Raw genomic sequence first — 27,797 nt, forward strand, 5'->3', positions numbered from 1 at the left:
TCTTCCATGCTATTTATTTTCTAGAAAATCAAGTCCATTCACATCAGGAGGATTTCGCAATTGGAAAAAAGTGAATAATGGAAAGGATTGTGCATTTTTATCTCATGTGGGTAAATCTCTTAATTCTCCTCATAATATTGCTGTTAAGTCTTGTAAAGATTTGCTTAATCAGTTATGTCACATTGACAAAGTATTGGCTAAGCAAAGCTCACAACAAGTTTTAAGCAATAGATTGCGTCTTAAAGCCTCTATTGATACTGTCAGATGGTTAACGTTTCAAGCTTGTGCTTTTAGGGGACATGACGAGAGTCATGAGTCTCAGAATTGAGGAAATTTTCTTGAAATGTTAAAATTATTAGCTTCTTACAATAAAGAAGTGGATGCAGTTGTTTTGGATAATGCTCCTCAAAATGTAATATACACATCACCTTCTATTCAAAAGGAAATTCTACATGTTTTTGCTAGAAAGGTGCAAAATGAAATTCGCAATGAGATTGATAATGCAAAGTTTTGTTTGATTGTTGATGAAGTTAGAGATGAATCTAGAAGAGAACAAATGGCACTTGTTGTTAGATTTGTTGATAAGCATGGATTTGTCAAAGAAAGGCTAATAGATGTTGTTCATGTCAAAGATACTACTTCTGCTACTCTAAAACAAGAGATTTGTTCTGCATTATCTCATCACAATCTCAACATTCAAAATGTTCGAGGTCAAGGGTATGACGGAGCTAGTAATATGCGTGGAGAGTGGAAAGGGTTACAAGCTTTAATTATTCAAGAATGTCCTTATGCATATTATGTTCATTGCTTTGCTCATCAATTACAGCTAGCTCTTGTTGCTGCGGCTAAAGAAGTTGTTGATGTTCATGCTTTTTTCCAAAGTTTGAGTAATATTATCAATGTTGTGTGCTCTTCTTGCAAACGCAATGATGAATTACAATCTGCTTATGCAACTGAAATTTTCCATTTAGTTGCAACTAATCAAATTGAAACAGGAAGGGGAGCAAATCAAATTGGCACATTAAAAAGATCAGGAGATACCAAGTGGAGCTCTCACTTCAACTCAATTTGTAGCCTTTTACGTATGTTTGGAGCAACAACTTCAGTTCTGGAAGATTTGGCTACTAATGGATCTACATATTCTCAACGTGGTGATGCTACTTATGCTCTTAAATCTTTATTATCATTTGATTTTGTTTTCATTTTGCATATGATGAAAGAAATCATGGGAATCACTGATAAACTTTGTCAAGCATTGCAGCAAAAATCTCAAGACATTTTGAATGTTATGCATCTGGTTTCTAGTACAAAGTCATTGATTCAACAGTTAAGAGATAATAGTTGGAGAGCACTTTTGGAGAAAGTTAGTTCTTTCTGCAATGATCATGCTATTCAGATACCTGATATGGGTGCTTTTTTTAGTGACATAATTCGGTCTCGTCGTAAAAAGGATGTTGTCACTGTTGAACACCACTATCGTGTTGACATTTTTACTAGCGTGATAGATTTTCAATTGAAAGAGCTAAATAGTAGATTTAGTGAGCAAGCAACCGAGCTCCTCATATTGAGTACATCTTTAGATCCTAAAGATGCTTTCAAGTTATTCAGTGTTTGCAACATATGCAATCTTGTAAAGAATTTCTATTCTTTAAATTTTTCTGAGCAAAAAAAGATTCAATTGGATTATGAGTTACAACATTATGAACTTGATGTGGTTAAAGCTCCAGATTTTCAGAATTTGTCTACTCTTGCTGAATTGTGTCAAAAATTGACAGAGACAGGAAAATCAAATATATATCCTTTAATTGATAGATTAATTCATCTTGTTTTGACTCTTCCTGTGACAACAGCAACAACTAAACGGGCCTTTTCAGCTATGAAGATTATTAAAACAAGGCTTCGAAACAAGATGGAAGATGAATTTTTAGCAGATTGTATGATTGTATATATTGAAAAGGAAATTGCTTCAAAATTCAATTCAGAGATGATAATTGATGATTTTAGTTCCATGAAGCATCGTCGAGCAAGTTTAAAAATATCAAAATCTTAAAGTATGTAGTTGAACATTGACTTTTATATAATATAATTACTTTTTTGATATATATGTGGTGCACGAAATTGTGATCTCCAGGTTTGAACAATCCCTGGTAATGGCTCCAAAAACTTGGTGCTCTGTTCTTAATACATAATTGTCACAACTTCGATACAACTAACCAGCAAGTGCACTGGGTCGTCCAAGTAATACCTTACGTGAGTAAGGGTCGAATCCCACGGAGATTGTTGGTATGAAGCAAGCTATGGTCACCTTGTAAATCTCAGTCAGGCAGATATAAAGTGATAATGGTGTTTTCGAATATTATATAATAAAATAGGGATAGAGATACTTATGTAAATCATTGGTAGGAATTTCAGATAAGCGAATGGAGATGCTTTTCGTTCCTCTGAACCTCTGCTTTCCTGCTATCTTCATCCAATCAGTCCCACTTCTTTCCATGGCTGGCTTTATGCAAGGGCATTATCGTTGTCAGTGGCTACATCCCCTCCTCTCAGTGAATAATATGCTCACGCACCCTGTCACGGCACGGCTATTCATCTGTCGGTTCTCGATCATGCTGGAATAGGATTCACCCTCCTTTTGCGTCTGTCACTAACGCCCAGCACTCGCGAGTTTGAAGCTCGTCACAGTCATTCAATCATAGAATCCTACTCAAAATACCACAGACAAGGTTTAGACCTTCCGGATTCTCTTGAATGCCGCCATCATTCTAGCTTACGCCACGAAGATTCCGGTTAAGAGATCTAAGAGATATTCATTCTAGCTTAATTCATGTAGAACGGAAGTGTTTGTCAGGCACGTGTTCATAGGGGAGATGGTGATGAGCGTCACACATAATCATCACCTTCATCACGTTCTTGGGTGCGAATGGATATCTTAGAAGCGAAATAAGATGAATTGAATATAAAATAGTAGTGCTTGCATTAATCTTTGAGGAACAGCAGAGCTCCACACCTTAATCTATGGAGTATAGAAACTCTACCGTTAAAAATACATAAGTGAAGGTCCAGGCATGGCCGAGATGGCCAGCCCCCAAAACGTGATCACAGGATCAAAATACAATCCAGAGATGTCTAATACAATAGTAAGAGGTCCTATTTATAATAAACTAGCTACTAGGGTTTACATGAGTAAGTAATTGATGCATAAATCCACTTCCTGGGCCCACTTGGTGTGTGTTTGGGCTGAGCCTGAGTGTTGCACGTGCAGAGGCCATTTGTGGAGTTGAACGCTAGTTTCTGTGCCAGTTTGGGCGTTCAGCTCTGGTTTTGGATCCTTTTCCGGCGCTGGACGCCAGATTTGGGTAGAAGGCTGGCGTTGAACGCCAGTTTACGTCGTCTATTCTTGGCCAAAGTATGGACTATTATATATTGCTGGAAAGCCCTAGATGTCTACTTTCCAACGCAATTGGAAGCGCGCCATTTCGAGTTCTGTAGCTCCAGAAAATCCACTTTGAGTGTAGGGAGGTCAGAATCCAACAGCATCAGCAGTCCTTCTTCAACCTCTGAATCTGATTTTTGCTCAAGTCCCTCAATTTCAGCCAGAAAATACATGAAATCACAGAAAAACACACAATCTCATAGTAAAGTCCAGAAATGTGAATTTAACATAAAAACTAATGAAAACACCCCTAAAAGTAACTAGATCCTACTAAAAACATACTAAAAACAATGCCAAAAAGCGTATAAATTATCCGCTCATCACAACACCAAACTTAAATTGTTGCTTGTCCCCAAGCAACTTAAAATCAAATAGGATAAAAAGAAGAGAATATACTACAAATTCCAAACTATCAATGAAACAGAGCTTCAATCATATGAGCGGGACTTATAGCTTTTTGCCTCTTGAATAGTTTTGGCATCTCACTTTATCCATTGAAGTTTAGAATGATTGGCATCTTTAGGGACTTCAGATTTCGAATAGTGTTATTGACTCTCCTAGTTCAGTATGATGATTCTTGAACACAGCTTCTTTATGAGTCTTGGCCGTGGCCCTAAGCACTTTGTTTTCCAGTATTACCATCGGATACATAAATGCCACAGACACATAATTGGGTGAACCTTTTCAGATTGTGACTCAGCTTTGCTAAAGTCCCCAATTAGAGGTGTCCAGGGTTCTTAAGCACACTCTTTTTTTGCTTTGGACCTTGACTTTAACCGCTCAGTCTCAAGTTTTCACTTGACACTTACACGCCACAAGCACATGGATAGGGACAGCTTGGTTTAGCCGCTTAGACCAGGATTTTATTCCTTTAGGCCCTCCTATCCACTGATGCTCAAAGCCTTGGGATCCCTTTTTTATTTGCCCTTGCCTTTTGGTTTTAAGGGTTATTGGCTTTTTCTGCTTGCTTTTTCTTTTTCTTTTTTTTTTCTTTTTTTTATTTTTTTTTCGCCCTTTTTTTTCTGCAAGCTTTGTTCTTTGCTGCTTTTTCTTGCTTCAAGAATCATTTTTATGATTTTTCAGATTATCAAATAACATGTCTCCTAGTCATCATTCTTTCAAGAGCTAACATATTTAACATTCTTAAACAACAACTTCAAAAGACATATGCACTGTTCAAGCATACATTCAGAAAACAAGAAGCATTGTCACCACATCAATATAATTAAGCTAAGTTCAAGGATAAATTCGAAACTCATGTACTTCTTGTTCTTTTGAATTAAAACATTTTTCATTTAAGAGAGGTGATGGATTCATAGGACATTCATAACTTTAAGACAAAGTTACTAACTACTAATGATCATGTAATGAAGACACAAACATAGATAAGCACATAACATAGAAAACGAAAAACAGAAGAAATAAGAACAAGGAATGAATCCACCTTAGTGATGGTGCCGTTTCCTTCTTGAGGAACCAATGATGTCCTTGAGCTCTTCTATGTCTCTTCCTTGTCTTTGTTGCTCCTCCCTCATTGCTTTCTGATCTTCTCTTATTTCATGGAGCATGATGGAGTGCTCTTGATGTTCCACCCTTAGTTGTCCCATATTGGAACTCAATTCTCCTAGGGAAGTGTTGATTTGCTCCCAATAGTTTTGTGGAGGAAAGTGCATTTGAGGCATCTCAGGGATCTCCTGGAAGTGAGCTTCTTGCGCCTCTTGAGCTCCATGATTGGGCTCTCTTGCTTGCTCCATCTTTTTCTTAGTGATGGGCTTGTCCTCTTTGATGAGGATATCTCCCTCTATGTCAATCCCAGCCGAATTGCATAGGTGGCAAATGAGGTGAGGGAAGGCTAACCTTGCCATGGTGGAGGACTTGTCAGCCACCTTGTAGAGTTCTTGAGGTATAATCTCATGAACTTCCACCTCTTCTCCAATCATGATGCTATGGATCATGATGGCCCGGTCTATAGTAACTTCAGACCGGTTGCTAGTGGGAATGATTGAGCATTGAATAAACTCCAACCATCCTCTAGCTACAGGCTTGAGGTCCAATCTTCTTAGTTGAACCGGCTTGCCTTTGGAGTCAACCTTCCATTGAGCTCCTTCTACACATATGTCCATAAGGACTTGGTCCAACCTTTGATCAAAGTTGACTCTCCTTGTGTAGGGGCGTGCGTTCTCTTCCATGTATGGCAAGTTGAACGCCAACCTCACATTCTCCGGACTAAAATCTAAGTATTTCCCCCGAACCATTGTAACATAGTTCTTTGGATCCGGGTTCTTACTTTGATCATGGTTCTTGGTGATCCATGCGTTGGCATAGAACTCTTGAACCATTAGGATGCCGACTTGTTGGATGGGATTTGTTAGAACTTCACAACCTCTTCTTTGAATTTCATGTCGGATCTCCGGATACTCATTTCTTTTGAGTTTGAAAGGGACCTCAGGGATCACCTTCTTCTTGGCCACATCATAGAAGTGGTCTTGATGGGCTTTTGGAGATGAACCTTTCCATCTCCCATGACTCGGATGTGGAAGCTTTTGTCTTCCCTTTCCCTCTTCTAGAGGATTCTCCGGTCTTAGATGCCATCAATGGTAATGGAAAAACAAAAAAGCTATGCTTTTACCACACCAAACTTAGAATATTGCTCGCCCTCGAGCAATAAACAAAAGAATAGGAGAAGAAGAAGAAGAAATATGGAGAGGGAGAGGGAGATGTGGTTTCGGCCAAGAGGAGTGTAGAGGGATGTGTTGTGTGAATTTGATGGAGAATGGAGGTCTTTTTATAGGGAAGGAAGGGGGGTTAAAGTTCGGCCATATGGGTGGGTTTGGGTGGGAAATTGGTTTTGAATTTTGAAGGTAGGTGGAGTTTATGAGGTAGGTTTATGGGGAAGAGTGGATGGATGTGAGTGGTGGAGAGATGATGGGGAAGAGAGATTGAGGTGATTGGTGAAGGGTTTTTGGGGAAGAGTGTTTATGGGGTTGTGTGAAAGAGAGTGGTGAGAAGAGGTGAGTGGAGGTAGGTGGGGATCCTGTGGGGTCCACAGATCCTGAGGTGTTCAAGGATTTTCATCCCTGCACCCATTAGGCATGTAAAAATGCCTTTGTACCCAACTCTGGGCGTTCAGCGCCAGGTTGGTGGCCATTTTGGGCGTTCAGCGCCCATCTGTGTGCCATTTCTGGTGTTGAACGCCAGAACCATGCCTGTTCTGGCGTTCAGCGCCCAGAAGCTGCCCATTTTGGGCGTTCAGCGCCAGAACCATGCTCTGTTCTGGCGCTGAACGCCAAACAGATGCTCCTCCAGGGTGTGATTTTTCTTCTGCTATTTTTGATTCCGTTTTCAATTTTTCTATTTATTTTGTGACTCCACATGATCATGAACCTAAGAAAAATAATAAAAATAAGAATTAGATAAATATTGGGTTGCCTCCCAACAAGCGCTTCTTTAATGTCAATAGCTTGACAGTGGGCTCTCATGGAGCCTCACAGATGTGCAGAGCTTTGTTGAGACTCTCCAACACCAAACTTAGAGTTTGGATATGGGAGTTCAACACCAAACTTAGAGTTTGGTTGTGGCCTCCCAACACCAAACTTAGAGTTTGACTGTGGGGGCTCTGGTTGACTCTGCTTTGAGAGAAGCTTTTCACGCTTCCTCTTCATGGTTGCACAGGGGGATCCTTGAGTTTTAAACACAAGGGAGTCCTCATTCCATTGAAGGACTATTTCACCTCTGTCAACATCAATTACAGCTCTTGCAGTGGCCAGGAAAGGTCTTCCTAGGATGATGGATTCATCCTCTTCCTTTCCAGTATCCAGGACTATGAAATCAGTAGGTATGTAAAGGTCCTCAACCTTTACTAATACATCTTCTACTTGTCCATAAGCCTGTTTTCTTGAGCTGTCTGCCATCTCTAGTGAGATTTTAGCAGCTTGCACCCCATAGATTCCCAGTTTCTCTATTACAGAGAGGGGCATGAGGTTTATTCCTGAACCAAGGTCACACAGAGCCATAAAGATCATGGTGCCTATGGTACATGGTATTATGAACTTTCCAGGATCCTGTCTCTTCTGAGGCAATGTCAGTTGATCCAGATCACTTAGTTCATTGATGAACAAGGGATGTTCAACTTCCCAAGTATCAATGCCAAATAATTTGGCATTCAGCTTCATGATTGCACCAAGAAACTTGGCAGTTTGCTCTTCAGTAACATCCTCATTCTCTTCAGAAGAGGAATACTCATCAGAGCTCATGAAGGGCATAAGGAGGTTCAATGGAATCTCTATGGTCTCTAGATGAGTCTCAGATTCCTTTGGTTCCTCAGAGGGAAGCTCCTTATTGACCACTGGACGTCCCAAGGGGTCTTCCTCCTTGGGATTCACGTCCTCTCCTCTCCTCACAGGTTCGGCCATGGCGCTTATGTCAATGGCCTTGCACTCTCCTTTTGGGTTCTCTTCTGTATTGCTTGGGAGAGTACTAGGAGGGATTTCAGTGATCCTTTTACTCAGTTGGCCCACTTGTGCTTCCAGATTTCTAATGGAAGACCTTGTTTCATTCATGAAACTTACAGTGGCCTTGGACAGATCAGAGACTAGATTTGCTAAATTAGAAGCATTTTGTTCAGAGTTCTCTGTCTGTTACTGAGTGGATGATGGAAAAGGTTTATTATTGTTAAACCTATTTCTTCCACCATTATTAAAGCCTTGTTGAGGCTTTTGATCCTTCCATGAGAAATTTGGATGATTTCTCCATGATGAGTTATAGGTGTTTCCATAAGGTTCACCTAAGTAGTTCACCTCTGCTATTGCAGGGTTCTCAGGATCATAAGCTTCTTCTTCAGGAGAAGCCTCTTGAGTACTGTTGGATGCAGCTTGCATTCCATTCAGACTCTGAGAAATCATATTGACTTGCTGAGTCAATATTTTATTCTGTGCCAATATGGCATTCAGAGTATCAACTTCAAGAACTCCCTTCTTCATAAGCGTCCCATTACTCACAGGATTCCTTTCAGAAGTGTACATGAACTGGTTATTAGCAACCATGTCAATGAGTTCTTGAGCTTCTGCAGGCGTTTTCTTTAGGTGAATGGATCCACCTGCAAAAGTGTCCAGTGACATCTTTGATAGCTCAGATAAACCATCATAGAATATATTCAGGATGGTCCATTCTGAAAGCATGTCAGAAGGACACTTTTTGATCAACTGTTTGTATCTTTCCCAAGCTTCATAGAGGGATTCACCTTCTTTCTGTCTGAAGGTTTGAACATCAGCTCTAAGCTTGCTCATCTTTTGAGGAGGAAAGTACTTGGCTAAGAAAGCCGTGACCAGCTTATCCCAAGAGTTCAGGCTGTCTTTGGGTTGAGAATCCAACCATAATCTAGCTCTGTCTCTTACAGCAAAAGGGAAAAGCATGAGCCTGTAGACTTCAGGATTTACTCCATTAGTCTTAACAGTATCACATATCTGCAAGAACTCAGTTAAGAACTGAAAAGGATCTTCAGATGGAAGTCCATGAAACTTGCAGTTCTGCTGCATCAGAGAAACTAACTGAGGTTTCAGCTCAAAGTTGTTTGCTCCAATGGCAGGAATGGAGATGCTTCTTCCATGTAAATTGGAATTAGGTGCAGTAAAGTCACCAAGCATCTTCCTTATTATTATTATTTTCGGCTGCCATCTCCTCTTCCTGTTCGAAAATTTCTGAAAGGTTATCTCTGGATTGTTATATTTTAGCTTCTCTTAGTTTCCTTTTTAGAGTCCTTTCAGGTTCTGGATCTGCTTCCACAAGAATGTTCTTATCCTTGCTCCTGCTCATATGACAAAGAAGAAGGCACAGAAAAAATAGTAATAATAATATGGATCCTTTATATCACAGTATAGGGATCCTTGTGTTAGTAGAAGAAAAGAAGGGAAGAAAATCTGAACTCAGAGAGAGAGGGGGTTCGGATTTTTGGAGAGTTGAAGGAAAGATGTTAGTATATCAATAAACAATTAGAAGAAGATGAGAGGGGGAGGTGAATTTTCGAAAACAATTTTTTTTTTGAAAATTTTTTTTAAATAAAAAATAAAAATAATTAGTTAAAAAAAAGAAATTTTTGAAAAAGAGGGAAGATATTTTCGAAAATTAGAGAGAGAGAGTTAGTTAGGTAGTTTTGAAAAAGTTAAGAAACAAACAAAAAGTTAGTTAGTTAGTTGAAACAAATTTTGAAAACCAATTTTGAAAAGATAAGAAGTTAGGAAGTTAGAAAAGATATTTTGAAAAGATATTTTTGAAAAAGATAAGATAAGAAGATATTTTTGAAAAGATATGATAGAAATTAGTTTTTGAAAAAGATTTGATTTTTAAAATCACAATTAATGACTTGATTCACAAGAAATCACAAGATATGATTCTAGAACTCAAAGTTTGAATCTTTCTTAACAAGCAAGTAACAAACTTGAAATTTTTGAATCAAAACATTAATTGATTAGTTATTTTCGAAAATTTTATATAAAAATAAGAAAAAGATTTTTGAAAAATATTTTTGGAATTTTCGGAAATAACTAATAATTTTGAAAAATATTTGATTTTTTTTTTTTGAAAAAGATTTTGAAAAAGATAAGATTTTCAAATTGAAAATTTGATTTGACTCATAAGAAACAACTTGATTTTAAAAATTTTTGAAAAAGTCAATCCAAATTTTCGCATTTGATGAGAGAAAAAGGGAAAGATATTTTTTTTTATTTTTGAATTTTTATGATGAGAGAGAAAAACAAGAAAAATAATGCAATGCATGGCAATTTTAGATCAAAACTATGAATGTGTGCAAGAATGCTATGAATGTCAAGATGAACACCAAGAACACCGTGAATATCATGATGAACATCAAGAACATATTTTTGAAAAGATTTTTTTAATGCAAAGAAAACATGCAAGACACCAAACTTAGAAATCTTTCATGTTTAGACTCTAATAAATAAAAAATGTACATGTAAAACAAGAAAAGACACAAAACAAGAAAAACATCAAGATCAAACAAGAAGACTGACAAAGAACAACTTGAAGATCATGAAGAACACTATGAATGCATGAAATTTTCGAAAAATGCAAGATGCATATGCAATTGACACCAAACTTATAACATGACTCAAGACTCAAACAAGAAAACATGAAATATTTTTTATTTTTATGATTTTCTAATTTTTTTGTATTTTTATTTATTACTTTTTTTTTTCGAAAATTATTGTGAAAAATAAAAATAAGGATTTCAAAATTTTTAATATGAATTCCAGGAATCTTGCCATGTTAGTCTTAAAGCTCCAATCAAAGGGTCAGGCATGGCTTAATAGCCAGCCAAGCTTTAGCATATAATTACATGGACTGGAGTGATTAGTTGAATGCCAATCCCAAAGTAGTTTGGGTATGGCTTTACAGCCAGATAGGCTTCAACATGTTTCATGAAACACTAGAATTCATTCTTAAAAATTCTGAAGAAAAATAATATTTTTGAAAACATTTTTTTTTCGAAAACAAAGAAGAATTTTTGAAAGATTTTTTTGAAAAATTTTTGAAAACAAAACAAAAAGAAAATTACCTAATCTGAGCAACAAGATGAACCGTCAGTTGTCCAAACTCGAACAATCCCCGGCAACGGCGCCAAAAACTTGGTGCACGAAATTGTGATCTCCAGGTTTGAACAATCCCTGGTAATGGCTCCAAAAACTTGGTGCTCTGTTCTTAATACATAATTGTCACAACTTCGATACAACTAACCAGCAAGTGCACTAGATCGTCCAAGTAATACCTTACGTGAGTAAGGGTCGAATCCCACGGAGATTGTTGGTATGAAGCAAGCTATGGTCACCTTGTAAATCTCAGTCAGGCAGATATAAAGTGATAATGGTGTTTTCGAATATTATATAATAAAATAGGGATAGAGATACTTATGTAAATCATTGGTAGGAATTTCAGATAAGCGAATGGAGATGCTTTTCGTTCCTCTGAACCTCTGCTTTCCTGCTATCTTCATCCAATCAGTCCCACTCCTTTCCATGGCTGGCTTTATGCAAGGGCATTACCGTTGTCAGTGGCTACATCCCCTCCTCTCAGTGAATAATATGCTCACGCACCCTGTCACGGCACGGCTATTCATCTATCGGTTCTCGATCATGCTGGAATAGGATTCACCCTCCTTTTGCGTCTGTCACTAACGCCCAGCACTCGCGAATTTGAAGCTCGTCACAGTCATTCAATCATAGAATCCTACTCAAAATACCACAGACAAGGTTTAGACCTTCCGGATTCTCTTGAATGCCGCCATCATTCTAGCTTACGCCACGAAGATTCCGGTTAAGAGATCTAAGAGATATTCATTCTAGCTTAATTCATGTAGAACAGAAGTGTTTGTCAGGCACGTGTTCATAGGGGAGATGGTGATGAGCGTCACACATAATCATCACCTTCATCACGTTCTTGGGTGCGAATGGATATCTTAGAAGCGAAATAAGATGAATTGAATAGAAAACAGTAGTACTTGCATTAATCTTTGAGGAACAGCAGAGCTCCACACCTTAATCTATGGAGTGCAGAAACTCTACCGTTAAAAATACATAAGTGAAGGTCTAGGCATGGCCGAGATGGCCAGCCCCCAAAACGTGATCACAGGATCAAAATACAATCCAGAGATGTCTAATACAATAGTAAGAGGTCCTATTTATAATAAACTAGCTACTAGGGTTTACATGAGTAAGTAATTGATGCATAAATCCACTTCCTGGGCCCACTTGGTGTGTGTTTGGGCTGAGCCTGAGTGTTGCACGTGCAGAGGCCATTTGTGGAGTTGAACGCCAGTTTCTGTGCCAGTTTGGGCGTTCATCTCTGGTTTTGGATCCTTTTCCGGCGCTGGACGCCAGATTTGGGTAGAAGGCTGGCATTGAACGCCAGTTTACGTCGTCTATTCTTGGCCAAAGTATGAACTATTATATATTGCTGGAAAGCCCTGGATGTCTATTTTCCAACGCAATTGGAAGCGCACCATTTCGAGTTCTGTAGCTCCAAAAAATCCACTTTGAGTGCAGGGAGGTCAGAATCCAACAACATCAGCAGTCCTTCTTCAACCTCTGAATTTGATTTTTGCTCAAGTCCCTCAATTTCAGCCAGAAAATACCTGAAATCACAGAAAAATACACAATCTCATAGTAAAGTCCAGAAATGTGAATTTAACATAAAAACTAATGAAAACACCCCTAAAAGTAACTAGATCCTACTAAAAACATACTAAAAACAATGCCAAAAAGCGTATAAATTATCCGCTCATCAATATACTACAAATCATATTTTATTAATTTTTTGTTATATTTATATTTAATTGGCCCCCCTCTTATGAAATTTATGGTTCCAAATAAAAAGTAAAGAAATTTGATTAAAAATAGAAAATAAAGTACAAGTTTGAGTTCAGACTTCAGAGGAATTACTTAAGATTTCCAGTTTTACTCTGTGATGCCAGGGAGGCTGAGAGCGTTTTTGAGTCTCCAAGTGTTTTCCAAGAAGAACTGAACTGATTACAATGTTTTCATAAAGCTCTATTTATAGACTAGCCTAATGTCAGCTGACAGTTACTCTTTGTACACCACTTGCGAAAATTTTGAATTGCACTCGTAACTGTTCTCACACTTGTTTCCTTGATGATTGTCCTGTACCCTATTTTGATGCTCCATGTTGATAACTGCTCTTACATATAGCACGTCCTATAATTCAAGCTTAATTCAAATTTTGATAAAAACAACTTCTTTGCTAGTGAATTAGAAGCTTTCCCTAATATATTGAATCTGGCTTCATAAGTTAATAATAATATTATCTTATATTTATTTACTTAAAACAAATTATTTTTTTCTAAGTGATAATAATTTTTTGCCTAACAAGATGCCCTCCAAGATTTCTCACTTGAAGATATGCAATGATTGAAAGTGAGAAAACTTAGTTGTTTATTGACATTTTTCTTATTTTTGATATTGAGAGTCAATTGACATTTTAGACACATCCGCTTTACAGATTAAATGCCTACTAGTAATAGACTTAACAGAATTTCTAAGTCTATAAAATTTTTACATTAATAGTTGAACTGTCAATGAGATTTATTCTTTTGTATGAAATTTTCAAGTGTGTCAAATGATATCTGTTCTAATTTCGGCACATTAAATGCGTATCAATTGACCTTTGATATTTCAATTAAGAATTTTTTGATACAAACTTTCATTATTTTAACTTTTAATTGACACAATTTTCCTAATTTCAGAAGTAACAGAATCTTAACTTCGTGAAGTCGTTTTTTTCATATGTTAAACTCTAGGTGTCAATTAAATTTGATAAAATTTCTAATCCTATAAAATCTCCACACTAACATTTTAATAGTTTTGACTCCAAGCGCTAATAGACTCGACAGAATTTCTAAGTCAATTACGCTTTTGTATTTATGAAGTACATACCCAAATGTCAATGAGAGATTATTTTTGTCCAAAATTTTAAACTTGATGCATCTTTTTTTTTTAAATAAAACCATAACAAGGTAAATAAAAGTTAGAACCAAAAGATAAGAAAGAAATAGAAATTTAAAAGATAAAAAAAATGAAAAAAAGAAGGCAAAGACGATTAGGATGAATAAAAAAGAAAAAGAGATAGAGAAACAGAGCAAGAAGAGAGAAAAGAAAAAGTAAAGATCAGAATGAGAGAAAAAAAATGAAAACCAATAAAAAACAAAGAAGATGAGATCATTTTTTTATCATATTTTTTTTGTTTATCAAAATTAAATCCTTATTTGTAGACAACTCATTTATCTTATACTTTAGAAATTTTTTTTCAATCATTTTCTATATGGCTTATTTAATGAGATGTTTGATGAATATTCAATCTCTCTTTTATCATCTCTTTATACTTTTCTTCTTTCTCAGCTTTTAACTGTTCAATTTGTCTAACATATTCAGTAAGTTGAGTCATGTCATGATAGTGTTGATTTACAAGTTTCTTTCTAATTCCAAATTCTAATCCATTTATGGCAATTTTGACAATTTCAGAGTCTGGAACTGGAGTACAGCATCTATTTCTCATGTTTTTTAATCTAGCCAAATACTTATTAATTGATTCTCCGACATTGCGTTTGATGGAGAATAAATCATTTAAACTAATTCTTAATTCACTACGAAAAAATTGTTTATGAAAATCTTTTTCTAATTGCCTCCAAGAGTGAATTGAATTTGGTTTTAGATTAGAAAACCATATAAAGGCATTTCTTGTTAATGAGGAGGGAAAGAATTTCATCTTTAAATACTCATTTGATGCCACTTCATTGATTTTGACAGTATAGCGAGTAATGTGCTCTACTGACGATTCTTCATCTTTCCCAGAAAATGTAGTTAATGACTTAGGAAACTTCCATCCCTCAGGTAATTTAGTTTGTTGGATAAATTTAGGAAAAAGAGACATAAACTGAGGTTGATTTGTACATCCAACACTAAATCCCAATCTTTTTAGAATTTGTTCAATCACTTGATTGACATCTTGCCCCTCAATATTATTTTGCCCAAGTCTTTTCAACATATTATCAGCATTTTGACCATGTCTAGACATATGAACATTATAATTAGGAATTGCTCCATCATTTTGGTTGACATCATTGAATCCTAAACCATAGTTGTCATTTTCTTCTGAATTTACCACAGTAGCAATTCTATTAACTTGCCTATTTTAACTGTTCAATTCTAGTATTTGTGTTTTTTAAGAAAAGACTCAAAACAGTCATCATTTAATGAGTTAACATGTTTACTAGAACAGGTTAGCTTTCACCCATCTGTTGCCTAATGTTTGCTAAAGATTCGACAGTTTGACTAGATTGATTAACAGGCATTGCTCTTGACCTATCAGAAAATACATGTTTGGAATTTTCTACCCTAGTGACAGTGGATGTAGTAGAATTAGATGCACTGTTATTTCCTGCATTAATAGCATGTGAAAAATTTTGTTGTGACATGTGTGAACCTGACACCCCAGACACAGGTACATTTGACATGTCATATGGATTTTGATAAATAGAATTTTGAAAAATTGAGTAGAGAGGCACAGGCAATTCTTGTGTCACCATGGGGGGACATACCCCGATGGCAAGCCATATGACGGCCACCCCACGGTATTTATGTGAGTTGCATTTAACCCTGTATGGGCATGGCTAACGCCATCATGCCTCACTGGCAGCAAGGTAGGCTCTGTGTTTGGAATCACAGGAGAATTTCTGAATTCATTTCCTCTAATCTCATCATTGGAAGTAGAAGAAGATGCTGCAGAAGTATTTGACATGTCAACTGAAGCTAATTTTCTTGGCTCTAGACGCACGAACTTACCACTGCGCAACCACATGCAAATTCAAAACTCTTGGTTTTCCTTTTGACAATTACAATCTATTGATAATGTCCCACCGGGCGTGCCAATTTGTTTTACTCAAATTTTTGTTAATGTTTAAAATAAAAATGTGGGTATCTCAATGTCGCAATTGTAACGTCAAATAAAATTAAAAGGAATAAAAGTAACAAATAAACATATAAATGAAAGGTGCCGGTGGCAAAGTAAAATGCCGAAATTAAAAGAGAAAGAAAGAAGAAGACGAAGAAGAACAAATAAAAAGTAAAGAACTTTGATTAAAAATAGAAAATAAAGTACAAGTTTGAGTTCAGACTTAAGGGGAATTGCTTAAGATTCTAGTTTTACTCTGTGATGCTAGGGAGGCTGAGAGCGTTTTTGAGTCTCCAAGTGTTTTCCAAGAAGAACTGAACTGATTACAATGTTTTCATAAAGCTCTATTTATAGACTAGCCTAATGTCAACTGACAGTTACTCTTTGTACACCACTTGGAAATTTTGAATTGCACTCATAACTGTTCCCATACTTGTTTCCTTGACGACTGTCCTGTACCCTATTTTGACGCTCCATGTTAATAACTGCTCCTGCATATAGCACGTCCTATAATTCAAGCTTAATTCAAATTTTGAATAAAAATTGCTTCTTTGCTAGTGAATTAGAAGCTTCCCCTAATATATTAAATCTGGCTTCATAAGTTAATAATAATATTATCTTATATTTATTTACTTAAAATAAATTTTTTTTAAATGATAATAATTTTTTGCTTAACACGCTAACAAATGTATCTTTTATTCTTATATAAATACATTTATCAGCACCTATATCTTTTGTGAGTACAAATGGTAATTTATTCATTTTTTTTTCAAAAGTTTTATTACGACGTCCTATGAAATATTTGTTAACAATATTTTTAATATGATGCTTCATCATTAGACTTTTTTTGGCCAAAAGAGAAAAAGAAAGCAAAATTTTCCAAGCAAAGCCCCTCTCTCTCAAGTCTCATCCTCCATCCTCCGATCTCCATGAAAAAATTGTTGTCCAATATATAATTAGTATATAATTAGTATTTTTGTCCTTATCTAATTAATATAAATATTAAATTATTATTTTATTAATTTAATATATAAATTTTAAAAAATATAAATATAAATTATATTAATTTATATGTATAAATTTTTAATAAATATAAAAATAAATTATATATTTTTTATATACAAAATATATATAAAGATAGATATAAATTATTATTATTAATTAAATATTAACTAAAAATAATAATATATTTATTAGTCATTTAACATTACTTTTCTCCATAACCACGACTCACACCAATCTCATTTCTCTCTCCAAAAGAGCGTCCATCCCACCGCCTCTTCAAAGCGCGTGAGAAACCAACCACCTTCCCCAGAAAAACAAGAAAGCAGCTCACACAGAGAACACCATAGGCCATAGCCACCATCCTCCCTCCCCTTTCTCAAACCCCGTAACCAAAAAAAGTAAACCAGCAATAAAAAAAAAAAAGAAAACAAAGAGAAGGAACCAGAAACACAGAGACCCCGAAAAAGAAAAAGAACACCCAAACGCAAAAGACGAATCCGAAGAAGAAAGGGAAGAAACGCGAGACGCGAAACGCGAAAATCGTTGGAATCGCGATGAGCGAGCACCCACGGTTGCAGAACCTGCGTTCCACTGCACAAGTTCTCAGAGAAGCAACTTCGTCGTTCTCTTCGAACCTCGTAACGTTCCTTTTGCTTTCGCTTCTCATACTTTCGTTTCGCACCGTTGTGGAGAACGGAACCTCTCATGTGACCTCCTTTATCGACCGCGATCCTTCCCTCAAGGCTCTACTCTCACGCCTCGACCTCGCCGGAAACGGCCCCAACCACCACGGCGGGCGCCTGCGCCATGACGCTTCTTCCTCCATCCACCGTCACCGCCACCACCTCCACCGCCGCCGCCGTCCCTTTCTCCACCTCACCAGAGTCGGAACCCTAGATGATGACTTCTTCTCCGGCGACGACGACGACGGCCGCACGCTCTTCGGCTCTGCTCCTAAATCCGCCATCAACGGCAGTCATGTCTTCTTCGGACCCTTCAGTCTCGAATCAGGGTTCTCGGATCTCGTCATCGACGACGGAATTAGGGTTTCGGAGGTAGTTCGCTCTGGAATCACGTTCAAAGCCGACGGGTTAACTTTCGCCAGCGATGATAAAGAGCGCGGTAGCTACGAGGAGGAAGAAGAAAGAGGCGATGAAGATGAGAAGAAGAAGAGCGAGAAGGGTGATTTAGGGAATGGAGGACAAGAAATCGAGAAAAGTGTCGACCTTCAATTCTTTGTAAAAGGGTTGGAAGTTGGTCGCCGTGACGCGGCCGCACTGTTCTTCCTTGTGAGCTTTCTCTCTGCCGCTTATGGATGGGTAATTTTGGTTTTCCTTGTTACGTATTCGTGGGTACTAGGTGTTGTGTTTGTTGCTGTTGTTAATGATCTTGTAGGAAGATTTTGTTCTGTCACTGGTTTGATCTGGGATGGTTCCAGATTGGGACTCAAGAGGCTCTCTGGTTTCATCCTTATGCGGTGGGCTGTGAGGGATGCATTGACTCAGCTTCTGGGTTTGTGGTATTTTGGGGAGATTGAGGACCAGTACTCGTTCTTCAAGCTGTTTGTTAGGTTGAAATTGATGCCATTTTCGGTTATGTCGCCGTGGGTTAGAGGCTTTGAGAAGGAGATTTCTGGGTTCTTGTTCACTTGGTTTTTGGTTGATACCTTTGTGGCTTTTATATTCTCTGTTGATGCATGGGTTGCCATAGCGGATACTAGGAGGAGTGGGAGGGAGATTGTTAAGGAAGGATGTTATTTGATAACTACAATGTTGAACCAGGCTATACAGATTAAGTGCCTGGAAGCTATACTTTGTGGGTCGTTGATGAGGTGGATTTTAGGCCGGTATTGTGGGAGGTCTTTTGCCAAGATGTTTCAGTCGACTATGGAGGTTTACTTCATGGTTGCTTGGCTTGTGTTTTACTTTGCCGCTAGATGCAGGGATGCGAGTCTACAGGGTAGGAGATTTGGGCACCGAGAATTGGAGGGAATAATTGATGGTCATAGATGATACTTGACGGTGATTAGATGACAGCTTGTCATGCAGGGTTTTGTTCTCTAAGTGTAATGAACTAATGAACAATTAGCAGCAATCTTTCACTGGTTTATGTCCACAACTTCAGCAGTCTGTCTACCAATACTGCTGTTCTGTAGTTTTGTCACCAAGAGTGTGTGCAATGTGCTTTGCCTGAAGGCCAATATACTTCTTGTGTATATTCTGAATGAGGATACTTCATCTGTATATTATTCATGAAATCATTCAATTAGTTCACACATTATGTGTTGGTGATGATGATAGTCACAGATTACAATGTTTGAGAAATGGGGAATGGACGAATGGTAATGTTTTTTCTCCATGCAACATGGAGTTTTGTTATGATGACCAATGTAGCTATGTAGCTTTTTTTTTTATTTGATGTTAATGTTACATATTTTCGTGAAATTTATGCCTGAGTTGTATATCATCTATAAGAACAAGAACATAGAGATTCATCTGCAGGAACAGGGAAAATTGTTTTGAAATTATGCATTGTTTTCCTCCTTTTAGAAAGCCTTTGCAAAGTTTGTTCAGCCTTCAATCCTTAGTTAACTTGTGCTTGTGTTGCATTATCTGTAAGCTACCTTGCAGAATTTTCTGTCTTAAACTTATATTATGTGATTTTTCTGCATTGAATGAACAAAAATAAAGCTAATTCCGAAATTAGGATATGTCAAAGGGTTCTCCCAATTGTGAAGTGAATTTTTATAGAGCTGCCTTTTAGTTCTGCAAAACTGATATTCGGTGGTCACTGGTCTTACTACTTGATGTTTGCTTTTTGGTGGCTGATATGCTTATGTTGATTTGAAGGTCATTTTAAGATTGCAGGTTTTTCATGCTTCAATGTTGTTAGCTGAAAAGGGATCAACTTAAAAAGACTTATGATATGAACAACGTACTAATCCTATGGCAATTCAATGAAAAGCTATTCAATATTACAGGCAGAAAAAAAAGTACATGAAATTTTAATTGAAATCATGATGATTGTTGCATGAATTGAAGTTGTATGACTTATTTATCTATAGTCAATAAAGTATGTCACTTCATTTTGACAACAAATTTTGGCAAAGCTTCTGGTTCTATAGCATTTTCCTTTAATGAATCTACTATGTATCTGCATAATGATACCAGCTCTCTAAAGAGAGTATAATGGACGGTTAGTAGCCTGAGATCAGTGAAATACAAAATCATATAGTGGGTGTATCAGTTATCCACTCCCCCAAGATAGTATGGTGTGTGTCATGGGCAATGTTGCAAAACTAAAATTCAGTTTTAATGTTCTCATTTTGTTATTGCTCATGGAAATCCCATTAATAGGAAGTTGACTTATTTTCCATGCAATATTTTTGAGGAAAATATGCATAAGATGCATCCTTGGGATTTCATTTCATGGTCCATTTTGAATATGACTTGATAGGCTAGTTTATCTTGGTTTTCTGATAAGTCTTACATGTGATCAAGCCATGGGAAATTGGGAATTGCTAGGTTCATTGGGTAACCTGTCAAGGACGTGGACAATCTTGTAAACCGAAAATTCTGTTTAGGGTTCCCCTGTTCTCTCATTGCTCATGCCTCATGACAATCCCTCATACCAACCAAAAATCACAAGGAGCTTCTTGAGGATTTTGAACATGTTTGTGCTTCACCTGAAAATTTATGGGTTGTCATGGTTTCCTGAGTTGTAGTCTGTTCTTTCTAACCAGTGTCACTTCATGAATGACTGACCAAAGGAGCATGGTGGGTGAAGGGAGAAGTGTCCAATTATTAAGCACAATGTTTTGTACTTATCTTACATGGGACACCATATCAGCTCTTCAATCATCTACCATTGGATGAAATATCATATTCATTGAAATCGAATCCGACGATGGATGATAAATGAGTTGGCACAGTATCTCACATAAAATGAGTGCACATAACATAACTCAATTATTAATCAGCTTAAAAAGCAAGAGGCAAAGGAACACATTTGGTATTGTTAGCTAACTTGCAGTAAGCAGGTACAATGAATTCTACATATCTGACAGTTTGCAGCCTCAAAAAGGTTGAATGCAACATATGCTGAGTGGTCCTTCTTTTCTGCCGTCGTGTATGACTGTGTGTGATTGTCTCTAAGCACTAACCATGGCCCTCCCTTCATTGCCTTACCTTCCATAAATATCAGTTTATGCATGTTTTATCTGTTGGTGCCCCTGCATTTCAATTTTTCAATCCTTACTCGTTGAACTTAGACTCTGTTAAGTTAGATTACTCATACTTATGCTGAGTTGTTGAATTAGGGTGTTGTGTGGTTTCAAAGAACTTTCTAGGTATGCTGTTGGCTGCAGAAAAAGGAAAAGAAAAGAAAAGAAAAAGGAATTATTGACTAATGACAATTGAACTTTTGAGTTTTGTTTATATTGGTATTTTGCACTCTGAAAAACTTCATCTTTTGTGGCAACTTGTTCTGCTGCTAGGAATATTTTGAATGTTTGATGCACTTGTCTATGCTTCTTCCCAAGATGCAAGTGAATAATCCTTTACCCGAAGCTCATGTCTGGACTTTTGTACTATAGTTTTTAGAGAAATATTTTGTTTAACACCTATTATTTTACGCTATGTTGATACTTAGTTTTTCACTATTAAATTTGGTGTGGTTCTTATTTTAACAGTTAAACTTCTTATTTTTCACCTTTAAATCAACTTAGTTTATAATACTGATTTTTTTTAATTTATTATTATTGTTGTTGTTGTTGTACAACCCTCTCTCAACCTCAACACCGACCTGTTTATTTACATCTGTGTGCATTTATTGGTCAATAACTCTATTCTTATGCATTAAAAGTTACTTGAGTGCTAACCACTTTTAGATTATGTCATATTTAATCATATTAGTGCATTGATCTGTTGGGTTCACAGCGCTATTTCATCAAGTTTGAAAACTGCCTTTTCTTTGCTTAACTAACAAACTCTGAGTTGAAATAATAAAAATGATAGAGAAATAGAATAGGATCATCTCAGTTCCTCAATTTGATTTACATCTCTGAGCTACATGACACTTTAGCCTCAATAATCATACTTACAAGATATCAGTCATGGCTAACATATGAGCATACTCGTTAGAAGTAACAATTGATCAAACAGCATGATGGTTTCTCAGAGCCGAACAAACACCGTTTCCTTCTTCGGCGAGCTCGCACATTGGAGGACACTTAGGAAGAAGTGGTCATCACAAGGAATACATAGTTTTGAATCGGCGACGAAATCGTATTCTTCCTGAGCTTGATCAAGCAAGGCCTTGAAGAGTGGATGGTTGAGGAGTGTAACCTTGATCACATATCTCTTGCGATTCTCTCCTACATACACAACCAAGTGTCCCTTTGGAACATCACTTGGAATGGAGCATCTTTTGTGCATGGAAGGCCACAAAAACCATTCACAGAAGTATTCATAGGAAGAACAAGAAGGATTGGTAGCTCCTCTCACCACCAGTTTCTTACACTTGTTAAGGTACTCTCTCAGAAACTTTGCCTTCATAGTTATTGGCTTGTGCTACCTCAGAGAGAGAAAGAGAGAGAGATAGCAAGAAGAAAGAAGAGAGAAAGTACAGTAGTGAGTACTTGGAAGTTGGAGCACGAAAAGATTTATATTATATAATAGTGGCATGGGAAGTGCCAATGCTCTGGCGTGATGCATATGTAGCTTAAGTTAATACGATCCTTCATCAGATATATCACTATTCAATATTATATTATTACTATTACTAGGTAACTTATTGATTTTCTGTTAAGAAACGAGCCTTTGTACTATTTTTTATGGACACTTTTAATATACACTATTTTTTATAATATAAAAGGCATTTTTTTATCAATTACGAAAGATGTTCATAGTGCATCTAATATTTCTCTTTTCTGTTTAGCTGATATTACATAGACATCTTAATTTGGAAAAATCAGTGACATAAATGTCATAATTTTTAAAAGAAATGTATTGATTTTTGCTGTAACGCTTAGGAGATGTTAGTGATATGTACTTTTATAAATAAAAAGATATTTGAGATATAGTTTAATTTTTACCATTATTATTATTATTGAAGTTTGTGAGTTAGTGATGGTTGCTGATCATGCTTGCTAACTTCTTGTAAAGTATTACACCCTGAATACGAAACTGTACGAACATGCATGTCCATATCACACACACAAATAGATGTAGTCAAACACAGAGCACTATCTTATTATTTTGTGGGTTTTTGCTCCTAAATAGATAATTATGAGTAGAAATTACTCAAGGTTACATATCAATTACTTAGAAAAAGGTTACATGATTGTGACTTTTATGCTCTTTAATGCTGATAAAGTTGACTATCATATACTTTGTAATTCTTGAATGGGGCTGTGGCGTTTGATCACTGACCATACAAAGCTCTTAAAGAAGACCCCACAAAAGAGAAGCTAAGATAAGATATAAATGAAGGATGGGATAAGTTTTTTTGGGTTAAGTGTGAACCCAGTTCTTTGTTGATTCTATCTATCGAAAGAATTTCAGGTATTTCAAGAATAGCAGTGTTTCAATAGGTTCTAGTCGTTGATATATATATATATATATATATATATATATATATATATATATATATATATATATATATATATATATATATTAAGACAACTAAAATTATTGAAACATCGATATTTATGGAATAACTGAAAATAATTTTCCCAAACTATATATGGGGGATAGATTTTGTGTTAGCACTTTGAGACTTGACGTAGTTGGAACTGTTGAAAATTTTCTAAGCGCTAAACTAAAAGTCGGTGAGAGGTTTTGGTTAGTGGTTGGATAATGTGACGGATGAATATGGAAGTTGATATAACAATGTTATTTTGGTTTGTGGTTGGAATAACCATGTATTATGGATCATGGGAGATGAACTAAGACACTTCCTATGTAGAATGTTTGGTGTCTCTGTCAATTATAGATTTATAGGCAAAGCAGCTCTTTTTTTCCAAGCATGCAAATGTGGATTCTAATTTTGTACTATTATTCTTATTCTTATTTGGATTGGTTTCAACTCACTATTTAACACTTCAGTAATCTTAAATTCAGTGCTTTTGTGCTTTATGCTCTAAAGAGTGTACAGACCGTACATGTGTTACTTATGACTATGCGTAGCAAGTCTTCTTTCTCTCTCTCTCTCTCTATATATATATATATATATATATATATATACTCACTTTGTTTCTGTTTTTAGCTTTTTTGCGGACAAAAAATTTCTTAAATTTTGTCTTAGAATTAAAAAATATTTTATTTATTTTTATATTTTTCTTTTGTATTTCCTTTTTTTTTAAATAAACATGTTTTCTAATATTTGTATATCTAGAATATGAGACGTTATTAAATAAGACAAAAATTGTACTTTGTTTTTCTATGTAAATATTTTTCAAAAAGTATTTTTAAATAATTTTGTTCATTTTTTAATAAAAAAATAATTAAAAAGATAAATTAAAACTCCCTATGCCTATATCGTTACTCTAAAGTCTAAATCAAGAATATTCTACACATAATATGTAGCTTTAAGATATTTTTTCGGTGTTACCAACTTACCAGCCGCTGCATTGTACAAATGAGTTTAGGACGATCTTCACTTTTTCAGGTTTCTACTACTGTCTGTTACAGGAAATGGGCTTTGCATTTCACAAGGGATGGAAAAAAATGTTTTTGGCTGCAGAGAGTGCAGAGGAAAGAATGGAGGTGAGAATTATTCATCCTCAAAACTTTGACCCTTGATAGACATAGATTTGATACCATTATCTTTGATTTGATTCCCTTTATCTTCTTTCTCATGAAATGTCATAGATGAATAGATGTTAGATTATTGATTCTATTCTTTCACTCTTTTATTTCACCTTTTTCCCCACTGTGCTGGATCCTATTATCATTCTACTGCAGTAGCTATTGCCTCTGATGTATAGGTCCACTGTCCACATATTACAATAACAAGTGCAAAGAAAATAAAGACTAGAAAAATCGAAGGTTGTAACGATTTGTAATTGGGAAAAAAAAAACTCATTATGCCCGTGTTCTGGTGGAAAAGTGGTTGAGATGGAAATTTAGTTTCCTTTCAAGAGAATCACAACTTTTGATCTTTATTTTAATTGTTTTTTATTGAAAATATGGTGAAAAATACGATTTTTTTTTATCAGACAGATTAGACACATCACAAACTCACACATACTGTATATTTATGCATGCAACATTTAAAGATTTTCACCCACTATTTTATCTCAATCAAGTTTTAAATCTGAATGCAGCACTTTAAGAAGTGCCAAGATTTGTCACTATGCTAAAACCACCTCAGCTGCGGTGGAAGATGAAATTTAATGTACCTGTTTTTCTGGTTTGTTCTTGTTAGACCGTGAGTGGTCCAATTTAATACACAAATGATGATAGTACTTGGTCTTTTGAATGGAATAGCAACGTCCAATTCACACATTTGCGGTAAATTACAACCACTTGCCTCCTGTTTTGTATGGGACAGAAAACCCTTGATGTGGGATCTTGTAGTTTATTCCATCCCTTATTGAAACATGAAAGTGGAAATTACCAAAAACTTTTGAAAAGAAATGATTGTATGACCCATAACTCATTACTTGACTCACTCTCGAAAAGCTGCTAGCAATCTATCCATTTATAATACATTAAAATATAATTTTAAATTAGACTATAAATAAGTAGTTGTAAATAAAATTGTTAATTAGTTGTTAAACTTGATTTTCTAATTATGAAATTGAAATAATGTTATATGAATATATAAAAAAATTGTGATCAATTACAATTAGTGATTTTCTAATTATTTGGTATTCATAAAAAAGAAATTGAGTTTGCAGCTATAAAAAAAATTTATTATTCTCTTACAAAACGTTTAATTATTCTGGTGATTGACTATTGCTTTATTTAAAAAAAAAAAATATAAAGTAACATGTATAAATATATACAATCATGTGTTACATAATTTTGGTAGTTGGCTTTTTGGGTTTACGGAGCATTTTTTCATGACATGATTTGAAAGAACAAATAAGTATAACAATTTTCATCTTTTCTTATTGCTTAGAATGAAGTTGGAGTTGTTTCATTTTGCTGCCGTGGATCCTTATATGTGTGGTTCAAGTTACGATGGACGAGGAAGAAATTTCTATTTTCCATTGTAAATCGCGTGAATCATCTTCCCCATTATACTGTCACTCCAAAACTCATGCCACTCCCAAAATATTATTAGCACCGGGATTCTGGCAGTTGGATTCTTTTCTCCATTATACTGTCGACCACAATACAAGTCTAACTTCTACTCAAAATGACAACTTAAAACATATTGTACTTTATGTTTATTTGATATATTTTAAAATGCCAATTACAAGTACGTCATTACATCAATATTTAAAAGGCTCATTATTTTTAATATGACAATGAAGTGTGTGTAACTCAACGTTATGGAGGTTTGAGAGGTCAATACAGTGCTGTGACGACGTTAGAATTTTGAAGCTAGGAGGGAAGAAATCGGACCGTCCGATTTCTTTGCAGTAGAAAGGAGAACACAAATCGAACGGTCCAATTTGTGTGTGAAAAAAATTTTGAATATGGTAATCGGACGGTCCGATTTCATGCATGCTAAAATTTTTAATTCGTATGTTACTAAAATCAGACGGTCCGATTTCATGCACGCTATAATTTTGAATTCGTATATGACTAAAATCGGACGGTTTGATTTTAGTTCTTTATAAAATTTAACTCGGTTGAAATGCGGTCGGACTATCCGATTTTTGGTTTTATATATACCCAACATTAGCTGAAGTCTTCATTTCTTCTTCGTCTCTCAATTCTCTCTTCTGAAATTCCTTTGGTTCTTTCTTCTTCATTGTTTCGACAACAACTTCTTCTTCATTGTTTCAACAGGAACTTTACCAAGATTGAGAGTGTTTAATGTGAATATATCATAATGGATGATAGAGTGATGTTAAAAGTTTCTTATCATGGTCAGATTTTGTTACAAACAGCTGAAGAAGTGAAGTTTGTGTGTGAAAGTCCATTAGATATCGTTATTCCATTCACATTGTCGTTTGAAGAACTAAAAGGTGTAATTTGTGAGAAAATGGATTCTCAAATATCTGAGAGTGTCGTGCATTTTGTACAGGTACTCTATATTTGTATTTGGTGGGTTCATTCAGTTTCAAATCAAATATGTAACCAATGAAGCGAGCATGCAAGATATGTTTTCAGTGTACATGGAGACTCGCTCACAGATATCGTTCATCGAGTTGTATATTGAGTTCGAACAATCTGAAGTAGACCGAAATATTGAGTTGGAAGATTATAATAGTAATAGCGAGGAGGAGTTCGAAAGTAACTATGAGGTTGTTGATCCGGGTGGAGATGAAGATCAGGCTGACGGCACCATGCAGGTAGTGTGGCAGAGGTGGCAATATACTAGTAAATCAGCATCCGTTTGTGGAGCCTACTTTCATGCGCTCGCTGGATTTGGAGGCCATGCATGCACCGAAATTTCCTCAGTATTTGAATGCAGGTATGTAGTTTTGATACAATGTATGATAAATAAATATTGCAGATTGATTAGGTAGCATGACCAATATGTGATCTATAGAATCAATTGATCATGTAAGGTTTTTTTTATTTAGTAAGTAGCATTTGATTGATTGATTGTTTTTATGTATATTTTATAATTTATTATATATTGTGGTTAATAATTTATCATTACTTATTTATGTTTATATTTTGGAAAATGATAAATATTGATAGATTTTATATTTATATTTATATTATTAGTTATTTGTATTTATATTTATATTTATTTT

At 35.7% G+C, this 27,797-nt stretch overlaps 3 protein-coding genes, 1 long non-coding RNA gene and 1 other non-coding gene across 5 annotated transcripts; 4 read left to right on the plus strand and 1 right to left on the minus strand.

Annotated features, from left to right (window-relative positions):
- The first annotated feature begins 343 nt into the window (after positions 1 to 343).
- Positions 344 to 14,778, plus strand: LOC112757031 (uncharacterized). The gene is made up of 2 exons (XM_025805629.1): positions 344 to 1,609; positions 14,767 to 14,778. Exons 1-2 carry the CDS (start codon positions 344 to 346, stop codon positions 14,776 to 14,778), a joined length of 1,278 nt encoding a protein of 425 aa, XP_025661414.1.
- Positions 8,608 to 8,715, plus strand: LOC112761095 (small nucleolar RNA R71). The gene has a single exon (XR_003181506.1). It is a non-coding gene; the product is annotated as a small nucleolar RNA R71 (small nucleolar RNA).
- A 2,350-nt stretch (positions 14,779 to 17,128) lies between the features above and the next one.
- LOC112754064 (uncharacterized) lies at positions 17,129 to 19,359 on the plus strand. Its single transcript, XM_025801660.3, has one exon. It carries the CDS (start codon positions 17,470 to 17,472, stop codon positions 18,925 to 18,927), a length of 1,458 nt encoding a protein of 485 aa, XP_025657445.1. The 5' UTR covers positions 17,129 to 17,469; the 3' UTR covers positions 18,928 to 19,359.
- A 2,550-nt stretch (positions 19,360 to 21,909) lies between these two features.
- Positions 21,910 to 22,783, minus strand: LOC112754065 (auxin-induced protein 15A-like). The gene has a single exon (XM_072220281.1). The coding sequence runs from the start codon at positions 22,468 to 22,470 to the stop codon at positions 22,090 to 22,092; it is 381 nt and encodes a 126-aa protein (XP_072076382.1). The 5' UTR covers positions 22,471 to 22,783; the 3' UTR covers positions 21,910 to 22,089.
- Positions 22,784 to 24,542: 1,759 nt separating this feature from the next.
- LOC140179954 (uncharacterized) lies at positions 24,543 to 26,359 on the plus strand. Its single transcript, XR_011874209.1, has 2 exons — positions 24,543 to 24,681; positions 26,042 to 26,359. It is a non-coding gene; the product is annotated as an uncharacterized lncRNA (long non-coding RNA).
- The last annotated feature ends 1,438 nt before the right edge of the window (positions 26,360 to 27,797 follow it).

This window comes from Arachis hypogaea, chromosome 16, assembly GCF_003086295.3.
Source record: "Arachis hypogaea cultivar Tifrunner chromosome 16, arahy.Tifrunner.gnm2.J5K5, whole genome shotgun sequence".
Taxonomy (NCBI): Eukaryota; Viridiplantae; Streptophyta; class Magnoliopsida; order Fabales; family Fabaceae; genus Arachis; species Arachis hypogaea.

Bases quoted from the DNA above. Each gene is read 5' to 3' on its own strand.
- LOC112757031 (XM_025805629.1), top strand. From the start codon at position 344: ATGTTAAAATTATTAGCTTCTTACAATAAAGAAGTGGATGCAGTTGTT.
- LOC112754064 (XM_025801660.3), top strand. From the start codon at position 17,470: ATGAGCGAGCACCCACGGTTGCAGAACCTGCGTTCCACTGCACAAGTT.
- LOC112754065 (XM_072220281.1), bottom strand. From the start codon at position 22,470: ATGAAGGCAAAGTTTCTGAGAGAGTACCTTAACAAGTGTAAGAAACTG.